General features: G+C 34.5%; 2 protein-coding genes across 4 annotated transcripts in view; both read left to right on the top strand.

Moving 5' to 3' along the window:
* Positions 1-1425: 1425 nt before the first annotated feature.
* Positions 1426-12006, top strand: LOC143229397 (paired box protein Pax-6-like). 2 transcript variants are annotated; one of them, XM_076461676.1, is made up of 3 exons: positions 1430-2009; positions 3615-3757; positions 9987-12006. In XM_076461676.1, the coding sequence occupies exons 2-3, from the start codon at positions 3683-3685 to the stop codon at positions 10233-10235; spliced, it is 324 nt and encodes a 107-aa protein (XP_076317791.1). In that variant the 5' UTR covers positions 1430-2009; positions 3615-3682; the 3' UTR covers positions 10236-12006. The 2 variants fall into 2 exon arrangements, with proteins under 2 accessions (XP_076317790.1, XP_076317791.1); XM_076461675.1 differs by lacking the exon at positions 3615-3757 and having other exon boundaries at positions 1426-2009.
* A 1661-nt stretch (positions 12007-13667) lies between these two features.
* Positions 13668-20201, top strand: part of LOC143229396 (uncharacterized) — a 28041-nt gene continuing 21507 nt past the window's right edge. For both annotated transcript variants that reach the window (XM_076461673.1, XM_076461672.1), the window contains exons 1-3: positions 13668-14006; positions 14972-15613; positions 16495-16880. In XM_076461673.1, the coding sequence (XP_076317788.1) occupies positions 13992-14006; positions 14972-15613; positions 16495-16880 (1043 nt within the window). In that variant the 5' untranslated portion in view covers positions 13668-13991. The remainder of the gene's footprint in view (positions 14007-14971; positions 15614-16494; positions 16881-20201) is intronic.

Here is a 20201-nt window from a genome sequence, read left to right as displayed (position 1 = left end):
GAGTTAATATCTGACATGAATAAAAATCGTTTTAACTACAAGCGACGTTTAGTGTCTATCATCTAAAACACTGTTGTATTTATTGTTTCTTTAACTACATTTTTACGTTAATCTCTCCTGCATCTACTTGTTCGGTAATGATAATGATGGAATATTTCATTAAGGTTTCAATCACATGACAATGTTTATTGTGGAAACAAAAAAGCTTTAAGTGTAGCACTACACTGCTTATTTAAGAAACGAAGACCGGTTATAGTTTTTCGAGGGCTTGCCCCCGTCAGTGGCATGTCTACAGATTATTTCTGCTAAAATCCTAGTTTAGATACCTGTGGGGGGCAGAACACAGATAGCTCTTTGTGTACATTTATGCATAATACCAAAACAAACAAGTTTGTTTGTTTTTGAATTTCGCATAAAGCTACTCGAGAGCTATCTGTGCTAGCCGTCCCTAATTTAGCAGTGTAAGACTAGAAGAAAGGCAGCTAGTCATCACCACTCACCGCCAACTCTTGGGCTACTCTTTTACCGACTAATAGTGGGATTGACTGACACATTATAACGCCCCCGGGGCTGAAAGGGCGAGCATGTTTGGCGTGACGGGGATGCGAACCCGCGACCCTCAGATTACGAGTCGCACGCCTTAACACGCTTGACCATGCCGGGCCTTCCAAAACAAACAAACATACAAACAATAATAAACTTGGAATAATCTCTTTACAGGTATTAACCTGACAGAGATTAACTCAACTAAAAGGAAGCTGTGATACTGCATTGAGCAAAAGAATAAAAAAAATCATTAAAACAAAGAACGTGATTCACTGATTAATTAGAGAAATAGAAACATGCAATAATCTTGGAGATTCTAAGGTTAAAGGAATAAAGTATGAGTTGTGTTATGACTGATGTGACCTATTATGACAAATCCTTGATGTTTGATAAATTAAATATCTGTAAAACATACACACATGTATATATATATATATACGTACGCTTCAACCCAAATTACTACTCAACGATTCTTAAGATACATATTGTCAAAGCTTTAGTCATATATCATATCCGTCTGTGTTTTGCACTTTAATAAGCAATCTGTTTTAGTTTGATAACTTTACTATACAATGGTCAAGATCTCCTGCTCGTGGTTTACTTCCATGGCCGATAAGGATAACACTAAATCTGCAAAGTTGACAACAAACCTTAACGAAACGCCGGTGAACATTGACTGCGAATAACACATGTTATTTTCCCACCGTACATGTTTGAGTAGAAGCCTATAAATCATCACTTTTAATTATTAATAGCAGTTTCTAATGTGTGTACAACGTTTTAGAGTGAATTGATTTTGGAAACTTAGAAAGATGTTTTCAACATATGATTCACACAAATAACGATCGCTTATTAACCCCAACACCAGCTATGGCCTGCTCCTCGATTCGGTAAGCTCTCAACAGGGTTAGTTGTCAACGAGTGGTATAGCTGAATTAATTCAGTTTAGTTGAACACGAAACAGGTGCAGTTGATAGATCTCGAACACAAGAAAATCTCGAGAGGTTGTTGTATCAAATGTGAATCATAATTTCGACGATACCAAACGTCGGTTAACCTAGAAATTTTACTACATTGAATTAAGTCCACAAATCACTTTGTTGAACAGCTAATTATTATATTAGCCTAATAAATGACCGCCTCTGGAAGAAAAATCATGAACGTATAAAAACGCGATAAGCGAAATACAAAAGTACAGAAATAGACGTGTTTCATCAGCTACTTGTTAAGAGTGTGATATCATGAAACATCAATGCAAAGAGGGGAAGAACTTAGACAGAAATCATGAAATTAATTCATGTACCTTAACATTTGGCATAGATCGTATTTTAGATTCTAACAAACAGCCAACTGCAAGAGAAACGTTAGGAAAAAAAGAGAATATATCTCTCACATTTGCGAAAATAAATACCGGAGGAAGGAGAAAAAAGGACAAGAGCTATATGATGGGAAGAAAAAAACAGGTATAATTTTTAATGTTATTAGACACTATGAAAGATGCAAAAAAATGGTATGATTTTAACTGTTTCCATGCATAAAAATACTTTGTGTTACATGTGAAATATATATATGGGTGGATTTCAAATAAGCTATTTGGATATAAATTTATTCAATGATAATACCCTTCACGTTTTACATGCTCACCCTTTCAGCCATAGGGGTGTTATAATGTGACGATTAATCCCGTCATTTGTTGGTAAAAGAGTAGCCCAAGAGTTGGCGGTGGGTGGTAATAAGTAGCTGCCTTCCCTACACTGCTAAATTAGGGACGGCTAGTTCAGATAGCCCTCGTGTAGCTGTTCGCGAAATTAGAAAAAAAAACACATATTATTTTATTTGTTTTACACACTTCAATATGCTTGCCCTTTCAGCCGTGGAGATGTTATAAAGTGACGATTAATCCCGCCATTTGTTGGTAAAATAGTAGCTCAAGAGATGTCATTGAGAGATGATAACTATCTGCCTTACCTGTAATCTTACAGTGCTAAATCAGGGACGGCTAGCGAAGATAGCCCTCGTGTAGCTTTGCTCTAAGTTCAAAACTAACACATTCATTTTCCCGTTATTGTGTTATTTGTTATTCTAGCAATAACTGTTTAAAGTAGATACTAGTGTTGATTTACAGTTTGACCCTATCTGTTTCATGATTAACGTCATATTATTTGTAACTATAAAAAAGTTAATTCTTAAACTGTAAAAAAATGTGCAATGTAATATTTATACACGCATGAAGTTATTCTTTTTCTGATTAAGTTCGCTATCTGATTGTTAAACATATTCTGGCAACAAACATAAGTAGTTCAAAGTTGCCCACTTTAAGTGTAGTTCGAAACTGAACAGTGACGTGTTCAGGCCTCTCAGATCCTATCCTTACTGTCCAAAGAACGCCTTTTTTCCTCTGTGATAAAAAACTGTCAACAACTACCAAAAGATACATACAGTTCCACACTTTTCTTTCTACCAGTTATAAGACAAAAGAAAAAGATTTCTGCTTTAAAATAAATGAAACATATGGTATTGGAGAATCTTATAGTAAGAATTACATTAATTGTGATATATAGGTTAGTGTTAATACGCAAATGTTCACTCTTTAGTTTATTATCATAATTTTTTTATAAAATCAACTGAACAGGAATAAAAAAGAATCTGTTTGCTTCTTATGGATTTTTACTCTATGTGTACCATAGACAACTCCCCCAAAAAAAAAAGACTTGAATTGAGATGCTCAAAAAGTGTCCTTTTTCGTTGATGAGCACCTTACCCTTTTATATTTGTCTTCTGTACTGCACACTACTGAAGCTAAAACACGTTTTTTTGTTTTTTATCTACAAAAATCAATATAATTTTAACATCTATTCAAGTTATTATTTCAACTTGATATATTAAATCAACAGGACTGGGAATGTATATAAAATACGTTATCCTGCGCAGAAATAGAACAAAATAACATTATAAATGTATGATTTACTACAACTAAATCAATATTTTTTTCTTTCTAGCTCTTCAGTTTTGATTGGTCAGTAACTAAGGTATAAATTGGTTAAAGGACAAATTTGTTGTTTTTGCAGAACTATCTGCCAGAGGGCGCACAAGTTTTTCAGCGTGGCAACTGACAGAACTTGAAGAAGTGTTTCGTATGACTCATTATCCTGACGTTTACTTCCGGGAAGCATTAGCAGCTAAACTTCAAATTCATGAGAGTCGAATCCAGGTGAACACATGTGAATACTTGAAAAAAAAAACAAAAAAACACTGAATCGCATAAAACCTTTTTTTTTTTTTTCTAAATACTGCTTTAATTCGTTAAGCAGATTTTTTCTCTGGCATACTTTAGGTTCACGTGAATCTGTTGAAGGAAAACACATTGTACATATCTGATGAGATTTGTTTTAGGGATTTGGAGGGATAGAGTAGAGGTTTATAAATGTATTAAACAACATTAGACGATGTAACCCGATTCAAAGAGACGAAGGCCTACAATGTTAGATGGTTAGAGCGCTCGATTCGTAATTTGAGGGTTGCGTGTTTGAATCTCCATCACGCCAAATAGCCTCGCCCTTTCAAATGTAGAGGCATTATAATGTGATAAGGGTCAATTTCACTATACGTTGGTAAAATAGTAGACCAAGAGCTTGCGGTGGGTGGTGATGACTAGCTGCCTTCCCTCTAGTCTTACACTACTAAATTAGGGACGGCTAGCGCAAGTAGCCTTCAAGTAGCTTTGCGCAAAATTCAAAACAAACAAACCAATCAAACAAACTTTAATGTGAAGATACCCTTTCAGGGTGTAGTTTTCTCGACATCTCTTGACTACTCAATGTCTTGCTGGAAAATTAATCCATGCCCGATTATGCATGTTTTTGAGATAACAGATCCATATTTGTTTGTACTTATCAGAAGATAAAGTGCCAATTTTTCATAGAACACAGACACGGCCGGCTGCTATTCAGCCTATAGCACCTTGTATAATGGAAACAAAACGCACCTCAAATTAAAGTGGGTTTATCCAAGAACTCTCATCTTCCCCGCACGTCATCTTTTGTGGTACAAGATTTATTGGTCCCTACTGCCCTGTTCTGATGGTCATTTGTTTAGATTGTTTGTTCATGGTAGGAGTTTGCTTCTTTTAACTTAATTAATGTTTTATTTACCTTGCACTGTCAAGCGTGCTCAACAGTTACCTTTCTGTCGTCGATGATCCTAAACGTCCCACGTAAGTTTTTCCTTTGCTATGAGAACTTATATCGCGAGCATGGAGAATGGGAATTGCTCAGTTTCCGAACATGTTGAATATTCCTGCCATGTAATTCGTATTGTATCGAAACAAAACGTTCTTATACGAATTCATCTTCGTTCGATATGTTTTAGTGAGCACGTTATATTAACAGCAGTTAGTTTCCTGGTGCATGAATCATTCTTCAGTTATTCAGAATAACGATAAATGGTATTAGCTGTTTTCCCTACGAAAGTTCAGTTCTCTTAAATCTAACTTATTTTTCAGATACAAAAATGATATAAATGGTTGGAATTGTGGAAACATCTAGGGTGTAAATCATCACTTCTCTATTAGGTTCATTGTTCTGCTAATATGGAAATAAGATGTGATGATATTTTGGTTACAAATTTCAAGAAAGTAAATTTTAAAGTGAAGTTACAATAACTAAATGTTATGAACTAAGCAATTGAATTATTTAGTGACACTGTTCAGATATGGAAATTTTTTAAAAGATAAATATATTCCTCATAGAAAGAAAAGGATAGCTGTAAGTACAAAAACCAGGCTGCTGACACAGAGTTTAAGAGATAAAATTAAAGAAAATCATCTAAAATTTAAGAAATTTAAATTGACTGGTATGACAGGAGAATTAGAAGGTTTGTAGAAGATAAATAAAGTTGATAAAACAGAAAATCAGGACATCAAGAAAGACTGGCTGAAAATGTACAAATGAATAGCTAGAATCTCTAAATTTATTAAGGGTTAACAAAGTGTTAGAATAGGGGTAGGACACTTATAATTCATATAAAAGAAGGCCAATATCTAATGATTATGAGATGGCTGGATTATTAAGTTTTGCTTTTTCTTCGGTTTTTGCTAAATATGATTTAAGCAATATTCTAGATTTTCAACAGTTGATAAATGGAAACGAAATAGAACAATATGGCTGCATTAATTTTGATCTGGTTGAGAAGGAATTGGGAAGTTTTAACAAGCAATAAAGCTACTGTGCCAGAGCACCCCAGTGGCTCAGCGATATGTCTACAGACTTACACCGCTAAAAACCGCGTTTCGATACCCGTGGTGAGCAGAATACAAATAGCCCATTGAACAGCTTTGTGCTTAATCCACAACAACAACTCCTGTGCCGGATAATATTTCCCTAAGGGTTTTAAGAGAAATTAAAGATTGGATATGAGAACAACTTATTACTACTTTTTTCAGTCTTTGAATAGTGGGCAGGTACTAGAAGACTTAAAGTTAGCTAATATAACTCCTCTTTTTCAAGAATGTCATAAAAATTGTGGGAAAAGATTTTTAAAGTCTGATAAAAGATGCTTTGTAAAAGTTATTTAACGAAGTTTAAAATTTTATTCAATAATCAACATAGTTTCATTAAGGCAAAATATTCCTTTACAATTCTTTTTACTTTTGTTGAAAAGGTTATTCTCTACGTTTGATAGGGGTAAGTTTGGTTTGAATTTTGCGCAAAACTACACGATGGCTATCCTCGTTAGCCGTCCCTAATTTAGCAATATAAGACTGGAGGGAAGGCTGCTAGTCATCACCATCCACCGCTAACTCTTGGTCTACTCTTTTATCAACATATTATGGGATTAAACGTCACTTTATAATGCACTCACTGCTGAACGGGAGAGCATATTTGGTGCGATAGGGATTTGAACATGCGACTCTCAGATTACGAGTCGAGTGCCTTAACTACTGGGCCATGCCGGGCCGATAATAAGAGAATATATTTGATGTATCTGGATTTTCAGAAAGCATCTGACAAAGTGCCACATAAAAAGGCTTGTAAAAAATTATTTCTGTTCGAGTGGGAGATAATTTGTATTGAATATTGACTGGATAGAAAAAGTAGAGGGTTGTTATAAATGGAATTCGGTCAACCTGTAGTAACGTCACAAAAAGTACCTCAGAGCTCGATCCCAGAACCCTTTCTCTTTATAATTTAGATCAATGACATATAAATGAAGGGATTTTCAATAAATGTCTTAAATTTACAGATTATATCAAGGTCTTAGATGTTGCTAGCTGTAAAGATAATACAACTGATTTACAAAACTCTTCAGATAATTTAATAAGTTTGACTAATAAATGGCAAATAGGTTTTAATTATAATAAATGTGGGATAATGCGAGTGGATTATCATAATTTGAATTTTAAATATAATTTGGATAGGAATTACCTAAACAGTATTATGAAGTAAAAGAATCTTACTGTAATAGCTGATTAGTCTCTGAAGCCATCCAAAGAGTGAGCTGTTGCTAGTAGTAGGGCAAATAAGATTTTGGGTTATATTTGTAAAAATATTGAATACAAGACTAAAGAAGTTATAATTTTATTCGATAAATTGCGGGTTAGGCCACATTTAGAATATTGTGTTCACTCTTGGGTTCCTTACCGAAGAAAAGACATTGAATTGTTGAAAACAGTTCAGAGAAGAGTTTCTAAAATAGTGGCTGGATGAAGGGGTTCTCAAACTGTTTTGTTGTGTGTTTTTTTAAAGAGTTAGAGGAGATCTAATTGAAATGTTTAAGATTGGAAATGTAATTGACAGTATTAATGCATCATCTTTCTCATACTTAATAGTGAAATGTAAGACTAGGAATAAATATATTATATATTTCTTTTTTAGGATATGAGCCATCTTCAATTAATATAGTTTTATTTTTCTAACAGATTGGTTGGCTTTTGAATGTTGTGAAGGCAGTAACTTGAAGCAATTTTAAGAAAAAGCTTAATATGTTTATGAATGATAAGGACTGGCTTTAAAAATTGTTTTAAGTTTATTTATTAATAGCTGTAGTTTAGTGTAGAGGATGGAACAACTGAGATGGACCAATTGGTTCAATGTTTTTAAACTAAAGGAACTATAAACTTTCGTATGTAAAGAAAAGTAACACGATTATAATACATACACGAATAAAATTTATGTCACCAAACAGGTTAATAACAGTGCATTCATTAAAACACTTCAAATAGAGCTTAATTTATCTGTATTATATACTATTTGGGTGTATTTAAGACAAAGTTACTAAGGTTATCCGCTGCTATCTCTACTCTTGAACGAGTGGCAAGCGGATTTTTTGTTTGAAATTAAGCACAAAGCTACACTATGGGTTATCTGTACTCTGTCCACTACGGGTATTGAAACCCGGTTTCTAGCAGTGTGAGTCCACAAACATACCGCTATACCATTAGGAAAGGTAGCCCGTAAGTAGGTCCTTATCGCACACATATCATCATAGCTTAGGGATTAACGTTAATTATAACAGCACACCCACAACTTAAAGTACGAGAAACCTTTGTTTTATTTAGCGCATAGATTTGAACACAGCTCATCAGCTACTAAAAACAGAGTCCTGCCAAAGGGTCACACTGCCCTTTATTGAGTGACTTTTTTATGGTTACGAAATAGTAATGGTAACTAAATAAAGAATTTATTTGTTGATAAAAACTATTGTAGAAAATATAAAGTTTTGTTTGTTCTTGAAGTTTGCTCAAAACTACACGAAAACAATCTATTCTAGCTATCCCTAACTCAGAAGGTAACTAATGAAAATCGTCCGCTGCTATCTTTTGTGCAACTCTAATCGAGAAAGGAATTGATCTCCACAATATAATGCCTTCACGATTGAAAAGGTGAGACTATTAGACGATGAGATTCAAACCCCCAACCTGCAGATTGCGTGTCAATTTCCCTCACTAGGTCATGTCAGATCAAAATACAAAGGAATAGAGAATAGATTATGCAATGCGCCAATATCTTGAGTATGATTTCTTTATACAGAGCCTGACAAACACTCGTTTCTTCATGCTGCCACACAGTGTATCAAGATATGACTGAGAATTGTTAGTATTCCAAATACCTTTTTTACCCCTCAATTCAAATAAGTTGTTTGGTTGTCTTTTAACCTTCTGAAGTTTTGCATAAACTCATACAACTTCAAAAGTACTCATACAGAAACTTTAGATAAGCTAAACCATGGTTGGAAACAATCCACCGACTTCTTTCCTGCTGATATATCGTTTCACGACACATAATCTTCGCCACATTTCTCATATGCTTGGAATCGACTTTATGCTTGAATTGAATCTCCATTCGTTTATTCATGTTCTTCAGGGAATGATATGATGTACCAACATCTGTTTGTTCATGTTCTTCAGGGAATGACATGATGTACCAACATCTGCCTGTACTTGCCAGCAGTCAGGGTGTCATCAGTTATGTAGTACACCGACACCATTGTCTGAGATTCAGCCCTGATTGTGTTTATCCTCTGCTATGTTTCACTGCAGTGTTTGACATTTATCATGATACTGTTTCTCTTTCCGCCGTCGAAAAACTCGTTGATTGTTGCGGAACAGATTGAAAATACATTAAACACGTCTCTAACTTATCATTCCGTTATTTGTGTACGATATCCATTTCAATCTTCTGAAAGAGGTTTTCTAAATCTAAACATTCATTGATGTTACTTCGTGTTAGTGTGTATCTCGCTGTTCTCGGGGTAACACTCACAATTAAATTTACAATATCGTCGACAAGACCTTGTTGTTGCCTATCTCATAAGGTTTCATGTAGACCGCTTCTATTATTAACAGAACCAGTACTGTTTTCAGAATCTTGCATCAGCTCGTACTGAAACAAGAAAATTGTGATTGACAAATCGAAAACTATAAGATTTGTGCTGCAATGCCTTTAAACTTATTTTACATTTATAGCTGTGGATGCGTTAAATGTGTTTTAATCAATTCCATTATTAGTTCAAAACTAGATAAAGATCTTTTTATTAGCAGTTCAAGCATATAAACAGCTATACCTGAACCTAAAGGATCTTTGAATTGGCCGTTTGATTTATACGAGCAAAAGGAATCGATCAGGTTAAAGAGACGAGTACCAATAAACTTAATATAACTTACATTGAATATCGATAAATTTGATTTCAAACTGCAGTATATCCAGAATTAGCATGAGAGTAACTTAGACATGATCTTAAATTTTATAATTCTCAATGGCCTGTAGTCACTAAAATTGTTTTATAATCTTATCTCACCATACAGTTGGATTGTTTTTTCTCCTAATATTAAAACTGATATCAGTTAAATCAACTATTCCAAAACCCAAAGAAATTTCAATTTCCTTTACACGATTAACTCTACTGATTTTTATGCTATTTTTCTTTTGTTTTATGTCCTTCAGGTTTGGTTTCAAAATCGTCGTGCTAAATGGCGCAGATCCCAAAATAATCCACCGGAAGCTTCGCCTCTCTCTTCATCGCAGATTAACCAAACGGCAATGGCAGTGTGTTATCCTCACGTCACAAAATCGACATATCCAGGAGTCCAACGACCAGTTGTTGTTCCAACAGACTGCCTGTTTCGTTTCGGATGCATCAAGTGTTATACGTCTAAAATTTCGAGCTTCATCTGTTTTTCTCAGACAATGTAGTCATTCTCGAAAGAAAACGAATGCATCACATTATATCCATAAAAAACAATAACAATTATCAACAACACCGATGACAGGAAACAGAAATTACAAGAAAACATGAGATCCATCAGTTATCGCTACCACAAATTGTTGTTGCCCGTAAAGAAACGCTTCATCATATACAACGGTGTGAGATCTAAACTATGACATCAAGAATTATAATGAAGATTGAAAAGAAATCATACGTTTTTTTTTTTAATATTTTCATGCACGGTGATCTTACACAACATTTACTATTTACTTCGGCTATCATTGCATTAAGAACACCAACAATTCGATCAATGCCATTTCATTAAATACATTAAGAAGGTATATCCCTTCACACTTCATTTAGTACATTACATTTCTAAGATTCATATTTGAGTATAATTAATAATTTATGGCCTTAAAGCTCTTACTCTTAAAAACTGTATCTGCATGACTAGAAAAAATTCATTATATCATTTCTGTAACATTAATTAATAAACAGCTTTATGTAAAACTATTTATCATCTTGATGAATATTTTGAAAAAAGATAGCCATTAATTATAGCTGTATCAGGTTTCACTATAATTACAATTACAAATACTTCCAAACAATGACTATATGATTATGTTAATACATTCTAAAATAAAATAAGGCCCGGTATGGTCAGGTGGTTAAGGACTCGACGCGTAATCGGAGGGTTGCGGGTTTGAATCCCAAACATGTTCGCCCTTTCAGCCGTGGGGACACTATAATGTAACAGTCAATCCCACTATTCGTTAGTAAAAAAGTAGCCCAAGAGTGGGCGGGGAGTGGTGATGACTTGCTGCGCTTCCTCGAGCCTTACACTAGTAAATTATGGGAGGCTAGAGGGTTAGCACAGATATTTCTCGTGTAGCTTTGCGCGAAATTCAAAATAAAATGCTACATTTGGATTAATTTCCAACAAACTGCTTCACTTTCCTTTGGCATTTTAAGTTATATACTAATAGTAGTCAATATCATATGTAATACTATATTATATATTCTGTTTTTGATATCATTACTTAACCACACAACTGCTCTCTGGACTAGCTCTAATTCTGAACTTATAGGCAAGAGAAAAGGCAAGTAGTTAACAACACCCACAGCAAATTATTCAGTCGCTCTTATCAAACAATGGAATTTGACCGTCTCTCTTATAATGTACCCACGACTTTAAAATTCAAAGCAAGATTTTCTAGCAACGGGAAGTAAACCCTTGTATTCATGGAACGCAAAACATATTTAGGCCACGCATAGCCTTATGAATATTGATTACTAACATTATTAACTGAGCCACTTAGTATTTATTGTACTATCATAAAACATAAACACAACTTATGATATCATATGTTTTTAATTCTTTTATGGTTTAATATGCAAGGCAGTTATGTAGTTCTATTTAATTTGTCATCATTATTCAGAACAGATTGAAAAGTCATATCTTTATCACTCTGACAATATTTAATTTCTTAAGATCATGATTCCTTTTGGAGCATTAGCAATTGAAAACACCTGATCAGAATGCATGACACTGGGTTATCTTCTCCAGTTCTCTCCAGGTTTAACATAAATTATTTGTGTCTGCCTGAAGATCACGTTTTCAGGTGTTCTGTGCCCTCCCCATCTGTGTTTTTTTCTGTGGATCCTAGAACAGGGATTATCTGATAATGTTGAAAGTGGGCTTCCTTAGAGTGGACAGTCCAGCTCCAATTTTTATCTCAGGATTTTTTCGACAAAATCTTGCTTGGCTCTTTCCTCTAAATCAGTGTTACTGACTATTTCTGACCAGTATGGAACACTGATAATAATACCGAGAAAACAGAGATTGTGAACATACATTTGGGATGTTTAAAGATTACTTTTAAAATATCTTAGGTACAATGTTACATACAACAACTAGTGTTAATAGAATTATTTGAAACGTGATGAAAGATCTCTTAAACTCATATCTTCATGTCTTCCTACTAGAAAATCTACACAAAGTAAATGTTAAAAAATTAATAATGAAGTATGGTGTTGTTATATATAGGTTTTTTACGAAAATTATACTACAGTAATCTGCGTGAACCGTCCTTAATTTTGAAGTGAAACACAAGAAGGAAAGCAGCTAGCCCAGAAAACCCATCGCCCATTCTTAAGATTCTATTAACTGGTCAAATAGCGTGATTTGACCTTCGCTCTTAGAGCGCATCGATTTAATTGTGACTTTAAAAAATTGTAGATATTTTAAATTGTTATTTCCGCCATTCTTTTGCCTTGACGAAAATAAGTCGTTACCTAAAGCAGATAATTGCAGGTATGTGTTAAAACCTGTGATAGACTGAATGCATAGTCTATTGCATAGCTTTGCTTCGAAACGACAACAACGACAGTTCTTTGTTAATAGTACTTACAAACATTCACACCTACAAAGGACTATTTATTAACAACAAAATCACCCTTGTCTGTCAGACAGATTTGGTTACTATTCTTTTGTCGCGAGAAAGTTCTTGTCATAGGTGTGAATTTATCTTGTCCATATTGGTAGGATAACACTTACTTTGTTAACACGCAGCCTATTTAATGCGTTTAACAAGAGCATTTATTTATTTCGCTATTTCATAACTTCAGATTATAAACTATCATACTATACAAGACTTCCTTACGCACCAAAAGCACAGGTAGAAGTATTAAATACGCATCATTAAAACTTTAAACAACATGAAGTTTTGTTGTAACTATCGACAGGGAAACGAGGGGAACGGAACGGTTTAAGTTTCGAGGGATCATATTAGTATTTCTCAATAAATTTAAGACTGCCATACAGAGGAATGACTAGATGTTTAAAATAATAGAGATTCGTTCCTGTAGACGCGAGAAATTTCAGAGTTTCGGTATGATATTCATCGTGGTTTTTTATTCTGTTTCTCGAGATATCAACTGTGGGTTCCGGGCACTTTAAATATAATCAGGACACGGTCCCCATGTGCCAGCGCATAGTAACGCCTCTGCTGTCATACACTACATGATGTATGGAATTGTCTACTTATCTTTTAGGAATTGCTTCACATGGAATATAGAAATGCTACATTTTCTAGGTATGATATCTTCTGATTCCATGGAATTTACCATTTTTAGTTCTCCCATGCGCTTCACACACTCACACACATGCACGCGTATACTATATATATATAATAACCCGGGTATAGTGCATGAATTGACCTTTACGAAGAGGCCTAGAAGAGTCTTTTTCTTTCACCCACTGTAATTCGTAAAATCAGCCCACGCTTTGTTTTTCTGGCTGTTAGGTGGGCAACCCGGAAACCTCAGCGATCAGTAAGTTACTGGGTCAAGTCCGGTTTGCCTTGCCCACAAACCTCCAACATTTTCTCATCAAAATAACGTTGAACCCAGCGGCACCTGTCAGACCACCTTCACGTGCAGCTCGTGCAGGAGACTGTAAGATACCTTACTAGTAGGATTGTTGTAACTACATGTTGGATCTGACTGTCACTGGGAAAGGAGTTCATGGTTCGGAAATATAAAAGTTTCAGGACGTAAACGCGTCTGTCTAGCTCAGAGAACAGCCTATAGTCGTATGAATAAGTAAGAAAAAATACAGAACTACTTGCAGTGGAGGTCATTGTACTAATTCTACAGCTGTTTCCCCAAAGATCGTCTTGTAAGACGAACCCTACTTCTATCAGGCTGAACTAGTAACAGCGAAAAATCTTTCACTCAGAATAATGTGTCAAGAAATAGTAAGTATGTTTTATTTTATCACCAACCTTTTTCCCTTTAAAATATAAAAGAAAAGAAGTTCAGTTTGTGTTATCAATTGTTTTTATTTACTTTATAGTGTTCTAACCTTTAGCTGTCATTGACGGGTTCTTTTAAATTATCTGGTGAAAATAATTCAACGACCAGTCCAAGTCCAAATAGCAATTACAAACTAGTTTATTTTAAAATATCTTCTTTAACTTAGTGTTTATATAAACTTTAAAGATTGCGTACTGTCAAAATTGTTGTTTATTTTTCTACACTATATAAGAAAAATATATATTTACTAGTATAACATAACTCAGTACCTACAATAGGAAACAGGCTCAAATACAAGACACACTGACTGATTCGGCTTCAACTAACTCTATCCACTTTTCTGATTATACTTTAACTCTGTTCTTCCCATTTATAATCTACGTTCAAATGTGCATTTTACGTCAACTTAAGATTGTTAGGTGTTCTACGCCCTCTATGTAACAAACAAGTTACAACACTAAACGTACATCATACCACAATAACAACGAAATTAAATATAACTTAACAAGAGATGCATTTTGAATCAAACAATTGTTTGCAACATAATTTGCTTTGTTGTAGATAAGAATACATAATAATTCTTGTTTTGGTGTGAACAAATATTTGTAGATCATACGCTGCTTCAGAATTATTTGTATAACACAGGAACAAAAACTACAATTTTCCACTTTAACTTCACGACTCACCAGACAAACACAATTAACCGAGTAGGTGGGGAATTACTTAACAAGTTAATCAAAATTTTAACTTGCAAACCATTTGATACGATTTTTTTTTCTGATTGAACTTCCGTCTCGTCGTTTTTTGCCTATCTCTAAGAATTCTATATTTTAACATGTTAAATAGTACAACAAAATGTTAACATCATTCATTGATATTTATATCCCAGTTTATCTTATTTCTTCAGACTGTACCCTTCTTTATTTTGGTATTTACGTGGACTTTGCTCCTTCCTGCTATCACTACTGGACAAATCCTACCACAAAATGCTCCTTCTCCTGAGTTGATCTCTGATCTTTTTCAAAATGCTCCACCGTTGATTCAAGCTGCATTACGAAACGTAGGATTCAGGGAGGATAATACCCCACGTAAACAAGGGAACAGACCTTTGTCCTACTATGTAACCAATGGAGATAACGTTGAGCTACGCCCATCTATACAGTTCCAAACAAACGGTGCTTCTGTAGTTTCACATCCAAAAGTGTTACAAGTTCAACAGATACGAAAGTCACGCCCTCGTCCTTCCAGACCCCAAAGTGTGCACGTACTTTCACCTGAGGAGCTTCTGGTCAGTGACGCTTATCCTTACCAACCACAAACATCTGCTGGGTCTGACCAAATCAGAGGCCAGTATCTAAGTAACAATAGACCAAACAGAGGCGCCCATCTTACACGAGTTTCTTTCCCCCCTCAAAGTAGCGCTTCTCGGCCTCAGTTTATTCGGCCACCAGAATATGAGAAATCTCAACAGCCCCTCTTTTATGATACTAAAGTTTCTCAACCTGTTTCATTGTCTTCTCACCTTCCACAATCCTCACCTGCCACTGGGGTGAGTACTGTTAAAAGCATGCCATCTTGTTTCATTTAAATACTGCCGGAAGTTGTGTTGAAAATACATTCAATAAGTATAAATGTTTCAGTACTTTTGAATGAGTACTTTTTAATAATCTTTTTGTTTTGAATATGTATACATATAACGTTGATATATTTTAAATAAAATACTTCTAAATCTCTAGCTGACATAAAAATAGTTCAAATTCTAGTCGTTCTACTTAGCTTAGTACCACAACTTAAGTTTGATCCACTGGTATGTTAGTTAGAGATTTAGAATATTTTAGGGCAACAAACTCAAACATTTAAATTCTAAACGTAACAAGTAAACATGTGCTTCAGTTGCGTTAAATTCCATGTACAATGAAAACAGAAGAGTAAATATGTGTGGAAACAAATGGAACAATACTGAACAATCCATGTTTTCAATTTTACCTTCGTGAGATAATTTATTATATTTTGGCAGGCATGTAACTTTGATTTGAAAAAGTGGGGGTACATGTCCCCTCTTTCCCAGCATAAATGACGTCAGTGTCCTTAGGTCTAATGAGAGACCTGAAGTAAGCGCTTTCACTCACTAAGAGTGCGACCTTTTAAATTTACCTGTCTGCATTGAGTAACAATCCTAAAATTAAATTAAAATAATAAGCCAACTGCTTTCAACAATCTACTTAGATCAGTTCAAGAAGCCGGTGAAATAAAAAAAAATTGTATAATTTATTACTGGCGCGTAAACTTTTTAACTTTTTGATTTTTAACAAACTGCTTTTCTTTTAGTCCTTAATATTCAAATATTTTTATAGAAGATTAATGTCTCGAGATTTATTATTGAACAGTAGAAGTTCTGCTATAAGAACTTAATTTCATGTGTTATTCCAGTCCGCCATTAGCATTCGACGTCCTTACCAAGACCAACGAAAACAATTCTTAACGTCACCACTCAGTGTCAGCGCTTCCGTTGGTTCTTCAAACTCTCCATTGGTGATTCCGCCAAACATCAGACATCCACAGTATGAGTATGGATTTGTTCCGATCTCAGAGAATGAAGTAGCAAAAGGTTCATCTGAAGGCACTCTTTCTGAACACCCTCTACGGCCCCCAAAGTCTTTGGATAATCCACAGGAAGAATTCAACAATAGTGTTATCACATCAGTGACGAGTACCATCCCGGCTGAAACTGGAAGAGTGCAACATAACTCAGTTGAAGTAGATTGTGGAGGAAGTAAAGACTTAGGCTGGTGTGATCTGCAAGAAAGATACCCTAGGTCAGTATAGTAGACAGTTGCAACCTGTAAAATTTCCATGTTAATTTAGTAATCCAATCATTTTTTGAAAAAAAAGTTCCAGATTAGTGTGATATCCTGTACTGTCTAAAATTACTACCATCCAGGTTATTATAGTGAACGTGTTTAACAATATTCCACATTAATACTATAAGCTGTATAGAAGAATATTGAAAGAAATGTATTCCAGGTAAGTGTTGTGAGCCTATGAAAAAGAAAAATGTTCCATGCTAGAATTGTGAGCCATTATAAAATAATAATTTTTAGTTTAGTGTACAAAGAAGCATTATGGTATGTAAGACAACAATATTTTGAATTAGTTTTATAAGCCAATATGGAAGAACAATATTCAAGTTTAACATATAGTAAGTCGGTGTGGTATGTAAGAACAATTCTAAGCTAGTACTGCGAGCCATTATAGAATTTTTTTTTTTTTATCTTAACATAGTGAAATCATTTGATCTGGAAAAACAGAACTTTAGGTTAGAAATGTGTTACAGTATAGTTCAAACTGTTTTGTATCTTTAAATAAGCAAGTCATGTGACAATCACAGTCGATATAAAGCTGTGGTGGCATGATCTGTATCAGAACTACATTTTAACATTGATTAGTGTTCGTCGAAAATATGACACTACTAAAAATTGATTACTTTTAGGAAGTATATGTAAGATATCTTACAAATATTAAATACTTATAAACTCAGATAGTAAAAATGTGGTTAGAATGTAAATGTACTTCATACGTAATGGCATTTGAAAACAGAAGGGTGTGGATCGAACAGAGATACCAGGACCACCAATAAAGAGACCTGCAACAAGCCATACCTCAGCCATGGTAGGAAATGTGAAACTTCTTATAACTGTTTAGAACTTACGAATACAAATGTTAGTAACAAAGGACTTCTAGATGTCCCAGATAACATGATCACAAATGATCTCTATCTGGAAAATGAGACCAATAGTATATGGGTTCACCACCATAAGGTTACCAGTCATGCCCCAAGAAATTACTATTCCATATAAAAGCCATACCCGTCAAGTCGACAGAAGCAACACTTATGGAATTCTTTCCTTATGGAAAGCATATAGAAAGAAGTGAGGTGCTTCAGACATGACAACCTAACGACGGAGTCTTTATAAATAAAATAAAATACAGTGTACGTCTACTGTCAAGGTGCAAGGTCGTCAGAGAGAAAGTATGACCGAACCTGGCAACATGGACTGTAACAACATAATGAGACTCCAAAATCGTTAGTTCACTTAACCTCTGTAGAAGAATAATGTATTATAATAATAAAGTGAGACATGAAAAAAAACACATCTTATTCAAGTATGTTAAATCAAGTAATTTTGATTATTAACTCCTTATGTTATAATGTGTGATAGCATTTAAGATAAAAAAATTGTCCCGACTTGATTTAATATTTCAAGGGTGATTTCGTGGAAACTTGTCTGATTTTCGGGTGTGACTTGCTGATATTAGTTTGTTGTGTTCTCATGGAACTTTGTCCTCGTTTAGTATACCTCTGGAGTGATTTGATGGAACTTTCCTAGAGTAGCATAAATCTATATAACTTGGTGTAACCTGATAGTAAGATTTCTGCTCTAGTTCAACGGTCTGAGTCTGTGGTAGACTGACCACGAGCAGTCCATGGAAAGACTGCATAATTAGAGGAACGAAGTAGCAACATATATATACCCCATTGTGGTCCACCAAGATAAAAATATCGTGTGATACATGAAAAAAAATTGAGAACCTCCTATATAAATAACCAACATCTTACATTAAATAGTAAGTAGCCTTACACTGATCAGTGAAACTTTATCCTAGTTTAATAATATGTTACTTTTGTTATTGTAGTTTTATACACTAATGTGACGTGAACTTAAAAAAAAAAACAACAAATGCTTAAAGAATAACAAACAAAAATCATGCTGAACCTCTTTTAAAACTGAACGAATAACTATTATCATTTTTTACTAAAGTATCGTATCAGAAAATTATTTTCCGAACACCTTGTGCTGTTAAACATTACTGTTTGTTTTCACAGCATGCTTCAATGTTTTTGTTTCACACCAAACATGCTTGCCCTTTCAGCTGTGGGGGTGTTATTATGTACGGTCAATCCCACTATTCGTTGGTAAAAGAGTAGCCCAAGAGTTGGATGTGGGTGGTGATGACTAGCTGCCTTCCCCACTGCTAAATTAGGGACGGCTAGCGCAGATAGCTCTCGAGTAGCTTTGTGCGAAATTACAAAAACAAAAAATAAGCAGTATTCTTCGTGAGATAATACAATATGGCAGAGACCAGCCAGGCATTTAAAATTGTCAATTGAATAAACGCCCTTTCATTGTATTTGCTTCCCCGCAAGTAAGCGAGAACGAGGACTTAACAGTTTTCACGATATGAATTGTGAATTTCCAATTGAGTTTGTTGTTGTTTTTTCGGGCGATTTAACTTTGCAAAGTCGTTACGTGATGTTTTCCTTTCGTTCATACTTGTTTACTTTTATAAGGTTGTTTCACTGCAAAGATATTAATCTCATAAAAAGGGGTGCAAAAATTCTAATTCCCTTCACAATATATTCTTATACCTTCTAATTACGTAATAAAGTTCGTTGTCGAGTGAGAAGTTTCTGTCAGCTGTTTCCGATCGCTGGTCCACTGATTTTGATTTGTTGGGTCGTAGCAACATGAAGTGGGAAAATAGCAAGAAAGGAAAAAGAAGGTACTATTAAATTTTTGATATATGATTTATACATATGCTAGGAATAGATGAAACGTGTTGTTTTCTTTCCAATTAACTGTAAAACAAACGACCCTCACGACTTTCACTTCTTGAAGAAACCAAATTAAGAAACAACATTAAGTCTCTGTGCTCCTACTGACTCGTTAAGTTTTTACAAATAATGGAAATGTTAGGAGTTACTTGTTTAACTTTTCCATACTGAACAAGACTGTGATATTAAGTTAAAATATCTGGCTATAATCCTGACAAATGAAACTGTCCCACTTTTACAACTACCGCTACGAAGAGCAACAACTTAAAATGTTCTTCAGTTTAACACATTTAAAGAGGGATCGTCTTTGTAACTGGCGATTTAATAGGTAAATGGCCAATTGTGTCACAAATTTTGAAATCCAAATTGATGACCTACGGTTTCGGTACTTTTTTATGAAATGATTCAAAATGTATAGGTAGGAAAATATTAATATTGTAATCTCTTTTTGTCTGACCATAGCTGATTTCCTTCATCCAGAAATATAGAAAATGTATCTCAAAGCATCAAGTACATGTATTAC

This window comes from Tachypleus tridentatus, chromosome 10 (assembly GCF_004210375.1).
Source record: "Tachypleus tridentatus isolate NWPU-2018 chromosome 10, ASM421037v1, whole genome shotgun sequence".
Classification (NCBI taxonomy): Eukaryota; Metazoa; Arthropoda; class Merostomata; order Xiphosura; family Limulidae; genus Tachypleus; species Tachypleus tridentatus.
This window is presented reverse-complemented; position numbering and strand designations above follow the sequence as displayed.